We start from the raw sequence: 14,348 nt of genomic DNA on the forward strand, positions 1-14,348 counted from the left end.
ACGATGGACCATGTGGCCTCCTTCTGCATTGTAAATTCTATTTTTAAAAAAAGAAGAAAAGAAAATTCTTAAGAGTAAGTTCTCCCCCTCAAAGGGGAAAGCAGCCTGTGGTCACCTGGGACAACGGCGACTTTACAAAGCAGCCTCACAAATATGGCTTTATGATTCAAAGTTCCCTGTTCATCTCCTTTAATCATGTGATTACTGACCACTCAAGCAACTCACTGGAACCCAAAGCTCATTTATATGGAGAATGCTAGCACTGGGACTACGGTGCTGAGGACCCGGGTTCGAATCCTGGCCCTGGGTCACTGTCTGTGTCGAATTTACACGCTCTCCCCCATATCTGCGTGGGTTTCACCCCCACAACCCAAAGATGTGCAGGTTAGGTAGATTGGCCCCTTAATTGGAAAAAAAAAATTGGGTACTCTAAAATTATTACTTTAAAAAATTTATATGGAGAATGGATCCTCCAAATCAAGCCAATATAAAATTCATCAGCACCTCCGAATATTAAAAGAACATTTTCTCGTAAATGCACCAATTTGATGCTGGAAACAGACAATGAGGTCAAATGCATGCACTTAATAGAGGAAAGGTTTACTTAATAAACAGTCTGAAAACTGAAATATAGCAGCGTTCGGGATTCTTTTTCTGAATGCTCAGAATTTCTCTCGGTTGTGTGCTTCTGCACCACTCACCTGGACCCGCTGCTGAGACCGTTATAACTGATGTAGGTGCACTGGAAGAGGCTGGTGCTGTGGACTGAACAGATGAATTTGGTGTTGAGACTGATGAGGCTGCCGTGCTACCGATGGGGGTTGATGTCGTAGTGATCACTTGTGAGGCCATCACCGGTGTCAGTTCTGATTGTTGTATGATCTTTACACCTTCTGGTTTTGACCAAGCAGACTCTCGTGTCCGAGCGTTGTAATAATATATCTGTGAAAGACAGAAGAACAGTACAAAATCAAAACAAACAGAGCACAACATATTTTAAAAATAAATTAGAGGAGCATTTCTCCCACATGAACTCGAGGCTTAGTCTCGAGGTATGCCCTGAAAAAAATGCAAATCAGTAAAGACCAAAGGAAAACTCACCCATGACTACAGCCACACTTGACAATGAAGGCAGCCATGGTTGTTATCCACCTCAGCACTTCAATTGGAATTCTGCAGGGAATTCCCCTCGACTCAAACCTTTTCAATTACTTAAGCACTAACCTAACCTTTGTCATATACTCCGTAATGGGCTATATGTGATGATTACAGTCTTCAGCTTATGCAATTGCCTGGACAATAAATTGATGCAGGATTTGGATAACATCCAAGCTTGGGCTCACAAGGAAACTAAATATTTGTACCCAAACTGGGTGCTGTTGGATGTGTAGCCCTGGCCATAAGCCTACTGGAAAATATGGCAAGTTAAGGGAGAAACGATAGCCTAATGAGTAGTCATAAAGGCACCAGCAAAGTGACGACACCAGCAAGGCCTGATGGCTAAAAACTCTATCAGCATAAGCAGCATAAACAGTGGTGGTCTGCAGTTAAAAACAGATGTGCAGCAAAGAAGTGAGCACAGGAGCTGTTTGCATAATGGCTGTTGCTATGCATTGGACAGACAGTGATTAAACACAGACCCCCATTGGGATTTTATATTGTGTTCAATAAAGAGGTGAAATTTAAAAAGTGTATCAATCGACTGGAGCGAGGGTCCCCGTCAACAGTTGGTTGGTTCAAAAGGAACTCCAGAAAGCCAAGCCATCAAGACTAACGTAAGCAAAGGGAGAAGGGATTGGTAGATATGCACAATTCGGGTTAACCATATCCAGGGATCTCAGTTGTAATATACCTGCTTGGGAATGCAACTCGAGGGCCAAGTTGATTTAAGTTGGAAATACTGTGGAAGTGGTGCCACATTTGTGCAGGGAATGATTAGGCTGCTTGTGGCTTTGCTGTATCGACTATCCAAAGTGAAATTTAATTTATTTGAAACATGTTTTGCCTGTTAATTAATGTTTGTGTTGGTTTTGATTCATGTTTGAGTAAAATTTATTTTTTTAAAATGACATCTCACTGGTAATTTATTCATTTAGTTATTTTGGCTTACAATTCCCCAAAAGGGATCATAACAAAATCAACATTTAATCTCAGAAACATAAAAAGGGAATAAGTCACCGAGCAGTTAGGTGCACATAAAAGCAAGCTGGTAACTGCAAGGTGCATGATGTGATTGAGGGAAAATACGGAGTAATCTCAGAATATAATTATGCAATCAGTCTGGGATTCAGTTATCTGTGAATTTCTGTTTCCTTCACCAGAAAACTCTGAAAATGACTCAATTCTCCAACGCTGTCCCATTTAGTTTCAGACTTCCTACAAAAATGTCAGCTAATTCCTGTAGTGCTGTTCCATCAACACATTTTGTTGATGACACAGCCATTGTCAGCAGCACCTCGGGAGATCAGCCAGTAATAAAAAAATTTGAACATAAATTCCTACTTTTCTTTCAATTACATAAATTAACTGGATGGCAATTTCTCTATCAGATTAACAAAGGTTGCGTAATCAGAAGAGAGCTTCCCACTTGAATAAAAATGATTTATAACATCTTTCAGAATAGTGTCTGAAAAGTAGACAACCTGTGACATAAATATTGGGGAGACACCCTATTATTTTATGACAACTATCAAGCTTTCATTTAATTTGCCATTTTGAAAAGCTCTGCAGGTGAACCAGTGTTTAACGTTCTTGCATTGCAATATTTTGTTAAAGAAGAATGCATTACAGAACATAATCATTGTTGAGATGATCATGTTGAGCAGATAACAATAAGAGGGATCATTTGTGATCCCTGCTTCCCAACAGGATGAGATTATCCCAGACCAGTGAGGCTTCCCTCAGGACAATGGTAACTTATGTTATAGAATCCCTCCAGTGCAGAAAGAGGCCATTCAGCCCATTGAGTCTGCACCAATCTTCCACACCCAAACTTAGGCCATTCCCCTGCCCTATCCTCGTAACTCCACCTAACCTTTGGACACTAAGGGGCAATTTAGCATTGCCAATCCACCCAACCTGCACATGTTTGGATGGAGGACTTGAAAAGTCTGTCTTTGCAGGCCAGACAAATAGGTGGTATATTTTGTGACTCTTGGAAGACCAATTAGAAAATGAAATTCCATGTTTCAATTAAGTTGCATGCATTTCGGTTTCCAACGCAAATTGTTTCTGGTTCTCAGCTTTAAGATTTGTTCACCAAAGTAGCAACTGCATGAGGAACAGCCCTTTTCATCTCCAGGCTCTTAAAGTTCAAACACATCAACCAGTAAGTAAAGAACAATTAGGAACAGAACCAGGTTCCCTGGTCTTCAAGACTCAGATTTCCAGCAGTCAATGGTTAGTTTGTAAACCCCAACCCAACACTTGAATTGCATATGCAGAAATTTATCGAGAGCTCACTTCAGCCAAAATAATTCTGTTGGTCAGAACTCGAGGCTTTGCAAGGCAGCTCGTGAATGTAGAAGCCTTATGCAGCCTACCCATTAAACTTTTGAGTAGCTCTTTGTTCAGCAAAATTAGCAACTAAATCTTTAATAATTACCACTTCACATGCTAACTGCAACTGCAGAAAATGCAATTAAGTAAAACCGAATCAACACTGTAATCTCAGCTTTCATCATCCTTTGTTTCTAGGGAACAGATATTTTAAGGGACAGATTTTTTTCCCTTTCCTACAGAACAATTTCAACAATCATTTTACCAGAGCCGGAATTCTCCCAGAACTTACCTTTCCTTCTGGGGTTTTGTTTTCCACCCAAATCTCTTCATTGCTCGGCAACCCAGGTGCTGCTGGAGCAGAAACAGGGGGCATCCCTGGCGGAAATATCATTCCTGGTGGTGGGGGCATACTGGCCATAGGAGGGGGCATGAAAGGTGGTCTCTGGAAAATAAATGAGAAAGCATTAGGTGGGAATTATCCAGCAATTTCTGAGCCAAATACATAATGATGAAAGCCCTTATCCACAAAGTGACATGGATCCATTCCACCTGTTTTTAAATGGAAATACAGTGCAGTCTTCATTGTATTATTGTCTGGCTGAAGTTTCTACAGGTTCAGCACCCTTACTTGAAAAGATCTGAAATCCGACTTTGAGCGTCAAAATCACGTTTCTAATGAAAAATAACACGGTGTTCACCCGAGGTCCGCTAGCTAGGCAGCGTCTCACAACTATACAGATACAGGTATTCCAAAATTCTAAAATTTCCAGAATCTGAGACACTCTCAGTCCCAAGCATTTCGAATAGGGGTTGCTCACCTTGGTATTTGCCGAATGCTGTTTGAAAATAAATGTCAGGAAAGTTTACGGTGAAAACTAGCTCTTGATGGAATACCTTTCTGACATTTGCATGCACGGTAGCATTGTGGATAGCACAATTGTTTCACACAGCTCCAGGGTCCCAGGTTCGATTCCCAGCTTGGGTCACTGTCTGTGCGGAGTCTGCACATTCTCCCCCTGTGTGAGTGGGTTTCCTCCGAGTGCTCCGGTTTCCTCCCACAGTCCAAAGATGTAAGAGTTAGGTGGATTGGCCATGCTAAATTGCCCATTGTGTCCAAAATTGCCCTTCGTGTTGGGTGGGGTTACTGGGATATGGGGATAGGGTGGAGGTGAGGACTTGGGTCGGGTGCTCTTTCCAAGAGCTGGTGCAGACTTGATGGGCCGAATGGCCTCCCTCTGCACTGTAAATTCTATGATCAAAATCCACCCAAAAAACAGAAAACCCTGCTAAAGGTTTGAACTGGTTCCTCAGTGATTGTCTCTCAAGTCACCCCACTAAGCAAGCCCTCACTTCTACAAAGTGCAATTTGCCTTTATTTTCCTGATATCCAGGTAATCGTATAGAATCTATGAATCAAACTGAAATCTTAGTCACTGTATTGGATATCACGTGTCATGTAACTTTGATCTGTACACGGATAAACACCAACCTGCTGAAATTTAGGCTATGAGCTATAAAAATAGTATTTTTAAAAGTTGCATACATCTTTTTCTCGAATAAGTCCAGATTAATCTCGGCTGTGATATTCTCAAAGCCACTCACATTGTGGAACTGTCTATTGGCAGTTCTGATAAATTTATTAAATATGAAGGTACAAGTTTATGAACATCTGCAGAACCATATTCAAATTTCAGACCATGAGGTGGGAGAAAATTTGAAATATATCTGCAAGATGAGGGGGAAAAACCTACTCCAGGTCAAGTTAATAGACAGCAGGGATGAGTCTTCAACTCGCCCCAGGAGGTGCTCTTCTCTCACAACCCAAGTCTATGATTATCTCATTTGGATGGGGCCAACAAATCTCCAAGACCTTGATTCTCTTCCAACTCTGACCCATTACACATCTGCAAGCTCCATTGATCCATCTTTGGCAGCAGCATCTTCAGCTGCCTGAGTCCCAAGTTTTGGAACACACTCCCTCCACCTTTCTATCTTTCTTCCACTCCTTTAAGCTATTTCCTTAAAACCTACCCTTCCTATTAATCTTTGCGTGGCTCAGTGTTACATTTTACATGATAATGCTCTTGAGGCGGTTTGGAACAATTTGAAAGACTCTACACCATGATAATAATAATTTTTATTATTGTCACAAGTAGGCTTACATTAACACTGCAACGAAGCTGCTGAGAAAATACCCTAGCTACACTCCGGCACCTGGTGGAGTACACCGAGGGAGAATTCGGAATGTCCAATTCACGTAACAAGCACATCTTTCGGGATTCGCGGAAGGAAACCGGAGCACCCGGAGGAAGCCCACACAGACACGGGGAGAACGTGCAGACTCCGCACAGAATTCGCCTTTTTCTAGAAGTTCCACAAATTAGGACAATGCTCAAAGCATTGGATCCCAAAGCTGCTCAAAAAAACAATTTTCTCAGAGAAACGGGTACAATAGCAAGTTCCAGCCCGATAAGGGTCCAACCAACCAGGTGCTGAAATGAAATGTTCCAAAATTTTAATTTATATTTATTTACCACTACATCATCTCTCCCGGGAGATTCCATAACACATGACCAACAATAAATTACTTTCAAGTGTAGCCACTCTGTTATGGGTGAACCCAACAACCATTCAGCAGTTGGGAATGTTCCATCCATACAGTGGAGAGATTAGTCACCAACTAATGTTCTTTTTGGTGGAGTTGCTTAAATAAGCCTCGATAGGGAAAGTGTGCCAGTTGTTTTTAAAGATCCCCATTAACTAATTGTCATTTTAATTGCACCACAAATCAGCTGCATACACGTCATTCCATCTTGCAGAATTTCAGATGCCACACCAATCCCACCACGGATTTACTGAAAGCAAAGCGATGAACCAGATTCTGCTTATCATACATTCCAATAAGAGCTCTGTTCATCATGCGTGCAACATGTCCATCCATCAATGGGGAGCAGTTGCTAGAATAAGCTTGTAATAAACATTTGCCCAAAATACTGATCAGCATGCTTCAAATCATAATACTTGGTAGCCCTCTTCATGCAACAGCATTACAAGCATTTTCCAAAAGCAAGCAAGCATCAGGAGGGATTGTGGAAGTAACTCAAACGCCTGGAGATAACCCAAAAGCCATGGGGAGACTTTATAAAGCTTTGAAAGGAAGAGATTGTTACAATCAAAAAGTCCAGTCCCGTTGAGCCTCGTGAAGGAAAACTCTCAATTATTTTATGTAACAATATGACTGAGTTGGAATGACTTGATCCACCCCTGGATTGCAGCTTTTAAACAATTCAATACTCGAAGAAAGGAAATCTGTTTTCAGGAAACACTTCCATTCCTCGCACGTGAAGCTTTACAAGCAAATGGAAAGGAGAAGATGAAGCCCATATGAAGAGTCTGGCATGAAATTCCACTACTACCTATGCATCAGATAGATTTACAGGTTCTGCACTGATTCCCGGTCTGTGCTATCTTAACTAATCTCAATTGAGACATAAAATAATTTGTTCAAACTCGCCTCAATATTCTTACACCATGGAGGAAATACAAACATCTCAGGTCACCACTTTTGATTCTTACCCAGTCTTATGCAAGAGAACGTACGTAAGTGGATGTCAGGTGAAAACAAAATTAAGTTTCATTCCAAACCTCCACGGTCAAGTAACTCACGACACACGGCATATAATGAATTGCTATTCTGATGAGGTGTCGGAAATACTCATCAAACTGTACCCTTTCCAAAAGTTTCCAAAGAGCAAATTGTTTTTTGCCAAACTTCTAAAAACTGAATTATGGAAAATAGGTTTCAACAAGATCTTAAGCATCCAGCCAAAGCAGCCATGAGATTTGGACACCATAGCAGCTGAAACACAATAGCAGGGGTGTTGAAAACATCGGGCTTAACCTGGCTGAATGCAGCAGATTCAGTTATGAGCATGGATCATGACTGTTAGTTCCCTACACAGGAGGAAGGGACAAGTAGAATGGCAGGTGCCTAATCACAGAGCCCCAAGGGGCCATGCAGAAAGTTGAAATCAATGCTTCCAGCCTCACAAATATTGATTAACCAGCGAGTAAGAAATAAAAGCACATACTGGACTTCTGGGCCAAACGATAACACACCAGTCCTAGTGACACCACCATTCAAGTTTTGTTCATATTCAGACTTGTGGTGCTCTCATTAGTGCTCACCATTTCAAAATTCTGACCTCCCTCACCTAGGACATGGCAACAAAGTAGATAAATACCAAAAAGTAACTATTTCCTCCTGACATCTTCCCAACCAAACAAACATGAAACCAAACACTGTTTGGAGTGAATGTTTTACTAAGATGTATCATGACGATTTCACATTGGCCAACATTGTAGCTGTCTCTAATTATTACGAGTCACAGCATGGAGTGCGTGAAAATGTTCTGCTACATTGAACAGAAATAGAGTGTGGTAAGGCATAGGGATGGAGGAAGAGGTATGGTGAAGAGACTGGAAAAAGTAAAAGGGAATATCAGTCATAACATAAGAAATTAAACTTACAGTTCAGCACTGAAAATAAATATTCTTTTCACATGGGGCAGGCACCACCACTGTGCTTAAGCAGTGAACTGCTTATTTTCTTTCCAATTTTTTCCTTCTATTCGGAAGGCACTGACTGGGATATGGTCCATTGATAGTGGGCCGTCTCTATATACCTTTCCCAAATAGTTATTCTGCACTGAGGCTGGACAAATCCTGTCAGCAGGATGTTAGACTGGGGGGAGCACCACAGCTGGATTTCGCACTTGAAAAAACACATTTTATTGAACAACAAATCAGGAGAGAAAATAGTGGTTGATTTGCCATCCCCACCTCCACTCTTTATTCCAGGGTCACAAAGGTCTGCTGCAAACCTGGTTACAGTTACCAGATGCAATAGAGGCTATGAATAATCTGCATTTTGTCTCCTAGGAAATACTTTTAGCTGTAGGTGCTGTGGAAGAGCCTTAAAACCAGAGTAACAATGTCCACAAGTGACAGTACATGGATAAGCTTTGTCCATGTGAAGTAGAGACAGCCTGAGTGAGAGAGCCCGAATGAAGTTTGAAATTTGGAACAGTGTGCTAATTCGGTGCAGAGTGGGAGGAGGTGCTTTTTCCCTTTTTGTTTTGTTTTTTCTTTCTTCTGGCTTTGTAACTGGTAATCTGCAGGGAGGGATCCAGAGAGTATCCTTGGATGGCTAGTGATGTAAAGACCCTTTCAAATTGTGTGTGTGTAAGGGGGGGGGGGGGGGGGAAGAGAGAGAGAGAGAGAGAGAGAGAGAGAGAGAGAGATGGGGGGGGGGGGGGGAGGGGGAAAGAGAACTGAAATGACATCACAGTAAAGCTGTACCTTATTGGCTGGTAGGGAATCTGTTAAATTTGAAAATAAATTTGAAAAAAACCTAATTAAAACTTAATTAATTAGGTCAAGGAGTAACTAAACCCGAGGGCAAAGATTAGTATTTAGCATTAATATTACAGTAAAAATCTAGCGCACGGCCATATTTGGAGCTTAATCTAATAATAATTTTTTTCAATAAATTTAGAGCACCTAATTCATTTTTCCAATTAAGGGGCAATTTAGCATGGCCAATCCACCTAACTTGGACATCTGTGGGTTGTAGGGGTGAAACTACGCAGACACGGGAAGAATGTGCAAACTCCACACGGACAGTGACCCAGGCCTTAGGGGCCTCAGTGTCGTAGTCCCAGTGCTAACCACTGCGCCACTATGCTGCCCCTAATATTAATAATAATTTAAGTATTTATTTTAAATTAATTAACTAGTGCTTAAATGTCACTCAGCGGGGTGCAGTGCTGTAACTGTGAGATGTGGCAGATCCGTGACGCTTCCAGCATTCCAGTCGACTACATCTGCAGCAAGTGTAACCAATGGCAGCTCCTCACAGACCCCCGTCGTTCGGTTGGAGCAGCAGTTAGATGCAAGGTGCACACAGACAGATGGTGACCTCTAGAAAGGGCAGACAGTCAGTGCAGGAATTCCCTGTGGCTATCCCCCTCTCGAACAGGTATACCGTTTTGTATACTGTTGAAGAGGATAGCCTATCAGAGGAAAACAACAGCAGACATCACACTGGCTCTGTTGCTCAGCAGGGGAGGACAAAGTGCAGGAGAGCGAGTTATCGGGGACTCTATAGTCAGGGGCACAGATAGGCACTTCTGTGGACATGAAAGAGACTCCAGGATGGTATGTTGCCTCCCTAGTGCTTGAGTCAAGGATGTCTCGGAACGAACACAGGACATCCTGAAGGGGGAGGGTGAACAGTCAGAGGTGGTAGTACACATAGGTACTAACGACAAAGGAAGGAAGAGTGAAGAGGTCCTGCAGAAGGAGTTCAAGTTACGCAGTAAGCTAAAAATCAGGACCTCTAGGGTTGTAATCTCAGGTTGTGCCACATGCCAGTGAGGCTAGAAGTAGGAGGACAGTGCAGCTAAGTACGTGCCTAAACTGGTGGTATAGGGAGGGTTTCAGATTTCAGGACCATTGGGATCTCTTCCAGGGCAGGTGGGTCCTGTACAAGGCCAGGTTGCATCTAAACTGGAGAGGCACCAATATCCTGGCTATCAGGTTTGCTAGAGTCACTCAGGAGGATTTAAACTAGAATGGCAGGAGGGGTGGGAACCAGAATGTTAGCTTAGAAGGTGTGTAATAACTGGGGAAATAGAGAACCAAAATAAGTGAGCGTCACCCTCAGGCAGAACAAAAAAGGTGACAAGTGTGAGAAGGGAGATGGTCAATACAGGATTGAGAGTATATACCTAAATGCGAGCAGTATACTGAACAAGGTAAATGAGCCTGTTGCGCACATTGAAATTTGCCAGTGCGATGTTGAGGGTATCACAGAGACGTGGCTGCAAGGGGACCAGGGCTGAGATCTAAATATCCAAGGATATGTGCCCTATCGAAAGGACAGGCAGATGGGCAAAGGGGACAGGGTTGCATTGTTAGTAAGGAATGAAGTTAAATTGATAGCAAGGAGTGGCATAGGATCAGAAGGCATAGAATCTGTGCGGGTAGAGTTGAGCAATTGCAAAGGTAAAAACTCCCTGATGGGAGCCGTGTACAGGCCCCCTAGTAGTAGTCAGGATGTGGGGCAGAAAATAAATCAAGAGACAGGTAAGACATGTAAAAAAGGCAATATTACAATTGATGGCGGGTTCCTGAGTTGGCACAGGGCAGGTGTCAGGAGGCTGGGGGACCTGCTCATAGATGGGAAGTTCGCGAGCCTGGGTGAGCTGGAAGGGAAGTTTGGGCTCCCCCCGGGGAACACCTTTAGGTACATGCAAGTAAGGGCGTTTGTCAGGTGGTAGGGTTCACTCTGCTGCCGCCGAGTGGGGTTCAGGACAGGGTGCTCTCGGGGGTGTGGGTTGGAGAGGGGAGGATCTCGGAAGCGTACCAGGTGATGCAGGAGGTAGACGAGGCCTCGGTGGAGGAGCTGAAAGGTAAATGGGAGGAGGAGCTGAGTGAGGAGATCGAGGAGGGGACATGGGTGGATGCCCTGGAAAGGGTGAACTCCTCCTCTTCATGTGCGAGGCTTAGCCTCATACAGTTTAAGGTGCTGCATAGGGCTCATATGACCAGGACAAGGATGAGTCGGTTTTTTGGGAGTGAGGACAGGTGTGTTAGGTGCTCTGGGGGCCCAGCAAACCATGTCCATATGTTCTGGGCATGCCCAGCGCTGGGGGAGTTTTGGAAGGGTGTAGCAAGGACAATATCGAGGATGGTAGGATCCAGGGTCAATCCAGGCTGGGGACTTGCAATATTTGAGGTTGCAGTGGAGCCGGGAGTGCAGGAGGTGAAAGAGACCGGTGTTCTGGCCTTTGCGTCCCTAGTAGCCCGGCGGAGGATTCTTCTTCAGTGGAAGGATGCAAGGCCCCCAAGCGTGGAGGCCTGGGGCAACGATATGGCGGGATTTATTAAATTGGAGGGGGTGAAATTTGCCCTAAGGGGGTCAGTGCAGGGGTTTTTCAGGTGATGGCAACCATTCCTAGATCTCCTGGCAGAACGGTAAAATCAAAAGGTCAGCAGCAGCAAGAAGATTTGGGTTGAATCTTCGCTAACGACGGGCGTTTATTTATTGTTTCTCTTTTGTATATATGGGGGGGGGGGGTTGTTCTTTTTGTTCTGTTACTGTTTTCTTTTTTGTGAAAATGTAAAAATTTGAATAAAAATTTTTTTTTTTTTAAAGGCAATATTACAACAATCATGGGGGACTTCAATTTGCAGGTGGACTGGGAAAATCAGGTTGGTTGTGGATCCCAAGAAAAAGAACTGGTGAAATGTCTAAGAGATGGATTTTTGGAGCAACTTGTGACAAAGCCTACTACTGTAGCGAACAGTCAATTCTGGATTTGGTGATGTGTAATGATGCAGACTTGATTAGGGGACTTAAGATGAAGGAACCCTTAGGGAGTAGTGACAACAATATAATAGAATTTACCCTGCAGTTTGAGAGGGAGAGGCTGCAATCAAATGCAACAGTATTACAATTAAATAGGGGTAACTACAAAGACACCAGGAAGGAGCTGGCCAGAGTTGATTGGAAAAGGAGCCTAGGCACGGAAGACAGTGGAACAGCAATAGTAGTTTTGGGGAGGTTATTCGGGAGAACAAAAGAAATTCATCCCAAGGAGGAGGAAACATGTTAAGGGGAGGACAAGGTATCCATGGCATACGAGGGAAGTCAAGGACAGCATAAAAGCAAAAGAAAAGGCATACAAACTGGCGAGGATTAGTGGGAAGTCAGAGCATTTGGAAGCCTTTAAAAGTGAGCAGAGGACAACTAAAAAAGTAATAAGGGGGAGAAGATGAAATAGGAGTGCAAGCTAGCTAGTAATATAAAGGAAGATAGGAAGAGTTTGTTTTCATATATAAAAGGTGAGAGGGGCAAAGGACATTGGACCACTGGAAAATGTGGCGGGAGAAGTAATAATAGTAAACAAAGAAATGGCAGAGGAACTGAGTAGTTACTTTACATCAGTCTTCACAGTGGAAGACACCAGTGGGATGCCAAAACTCCAGGAGAATCGGGGGCAGAGGTGCATGTAGTGACCATCACTAAGGCGAAGATTCTGGGTTAAACGAAAGGTTTGAAGGTGGATAAATCAGCTGGACAGGATGGACAGGGTTCTAAAAGAGATAGCTGAGGAGATTGTGGAGGCATTGGTGGTGATTTTTCAGGAATCACTGGACGCAGGATGGGTCCCAGAGCACTGGAAAGTGGCTACTGTAACACCTTTGTTTAAGAATGGAGGGAGGCAGAAGACGAGAAATTATTGGCTGGTTAGCCTGTCTTCAGTCATTGGTAAGATTTTAGAGTCCATTATTAAAGATGCAATCACAATATAATAGAATTTACCCTGCAGTTTGAGAGGGAAAGGCTGCAATCAAATGCAACAGTATTACAATTAAATAGGGGTAACTTCATGAGAAGGTGCATGATAAAATTGGACCGAGTCAGCACGGATGCGTCAAGAGGAGGTCATGTCTGACAAAACTGTTGGAGTTCTTTGAGGAAGTAACAAGGGAGTTAGGCAAAGGAGAACCAGTGGACATGATTTATGATGTGATTTATTAAGATTTCCAGAAAGCCTTTGACAAGGTGCCGCATAGGAGACTGTTAAATAAGTTAAGAGTCCATGGTGTTAAGGGCAAGATTCTGGCATGGATAGAGGATTGGCTGACTGGCAGAAGGCAGAGAGTAGGGATAAAGGGGTATTTTTCAGGATGGCAGCCGGTGACTACTGGTGTGCCTCAGGGTTTTCACAATATACATTAATGATCTGGAAGAAGGAACTGAAGGCACTGTTGCTAAGTTTGCAGATGATACAAATTTTTGTAGAGGGACAGGTAGTATTGAGGAAGCAGGCAGGCTGCACAAGGACTTGGACAGGCTAGGAGAGTGGGCAAAGCAGCAAATGGAAACACCGTGGAAATCTTTGGAAAGAGAAATTAAGGCATGGACTATTTTCTAAATGGGGAAATGCTTAGGAAATCAGAAGCGCAAAGGGACTTGGGAGTCCTTGTTCAAGATTCTCTTAAGGTTAACGTGCAGGTTCAGTTGGCAGTTAGGATGGCAAATGCAATGTTAGCATTCATGTCAAGAGGGCTAGAATACAAGACCAGGGATGTACTTCTGAAGAAATAACAACGGCTCTGGTCAGACCCCATTTGGAGTATTGTGCTAAAGGAGGACGTGCTGGCCTTGGAAAGAGTCCAGAGGATGTTCACAAGAATGATCCCTAGAATGAAGAGCTATTCGTATGAGGAATGGTTGAGTACTCTGGGTCTGCACTATTTGGAGTTTAGAAGGATGAGGGGGGATCTTTTGAAACTTACATGATACTGCGAGGCCTGGATTGAGTGGATATGGAGAGGATGTTTCCACTTGTAGGAAAATCTAGCAGCAGACGACACAACCTCAGACTAAAGGGACGATCCTTTAAAACAGAGATTACAAGCAATTTCTTCAGCCAGAGGGTGGTGAATCTGTGCCGCAGAAAGGTGCGGAGGTCAAATCATGGAGTGTTTTTAAGACAGAGATAGATAGGTTCTTGATTAATAAGGGAATGAAGGGTTATGGGGAGAAGGCAGGAGAATGGGGATGAGAAAAATATCAGCCATGATTGAATGGCGGAGCAGACTCGATGGGCCAAGTGACCTAATTCTACTCCTATGTCTTATGATATAATTCACCACATGCAAGTGAGCTACCTCCAAGATGATAACTCTGAGGATCACCATTCTGCAGCAACTTCTTCAGATGTTAACATTTTCAGAAGAAAATCTTTACTGGCATCGTAATGTCTCATTTT

At 43.2% G+C, this 14,348-nt stretch overlaps 1 protein-coding gene across 11 annotated transcripts in view; it reads right to left on the reverse strand.

The window, feature by feature from the left end:
- The window catches only part of LOC119965047 (transcription elongation regulator 1-like), a 130,321-nt gene that overhangs the window by 72,673 nt on the left and 43,300 nt on the right, over positions 1-14,348 (reverse strand). For all 11 annotated transcript variants that reach the window (XM_038795277.1, XM_038795271.1, XM_038795270.1 and 8 more), the window contains 2 exons: positions 3,791-3,943; positions 702-942 (listed from right to left, as the gene is read on the reverse strand). In XM_038795277.1, coding sequence (XP_038651205.1) covers positions 702-942; positions 3,791-3,943 — 394 coding nt within the window. The remainder of the gene's footprint in view (positions 1-701; positions 943-3,790; positions 3,944-14,348) is intronic.

Source organism: Scyliorhinus canicula, chromosome 4 (assembly GCF_902713615.1).
Source record: "Scyliorhinus canicula chromosome 4, sScyCan1.1, whole genome shotgun sequence".
Lineage (NCBI taxonomy): Eukaryota > Metazoa > Chordata > Chondrichthyes > Carcharhiniformes > Scyliorhinidae > Scyliorhinus > Scyliorhinus canicula.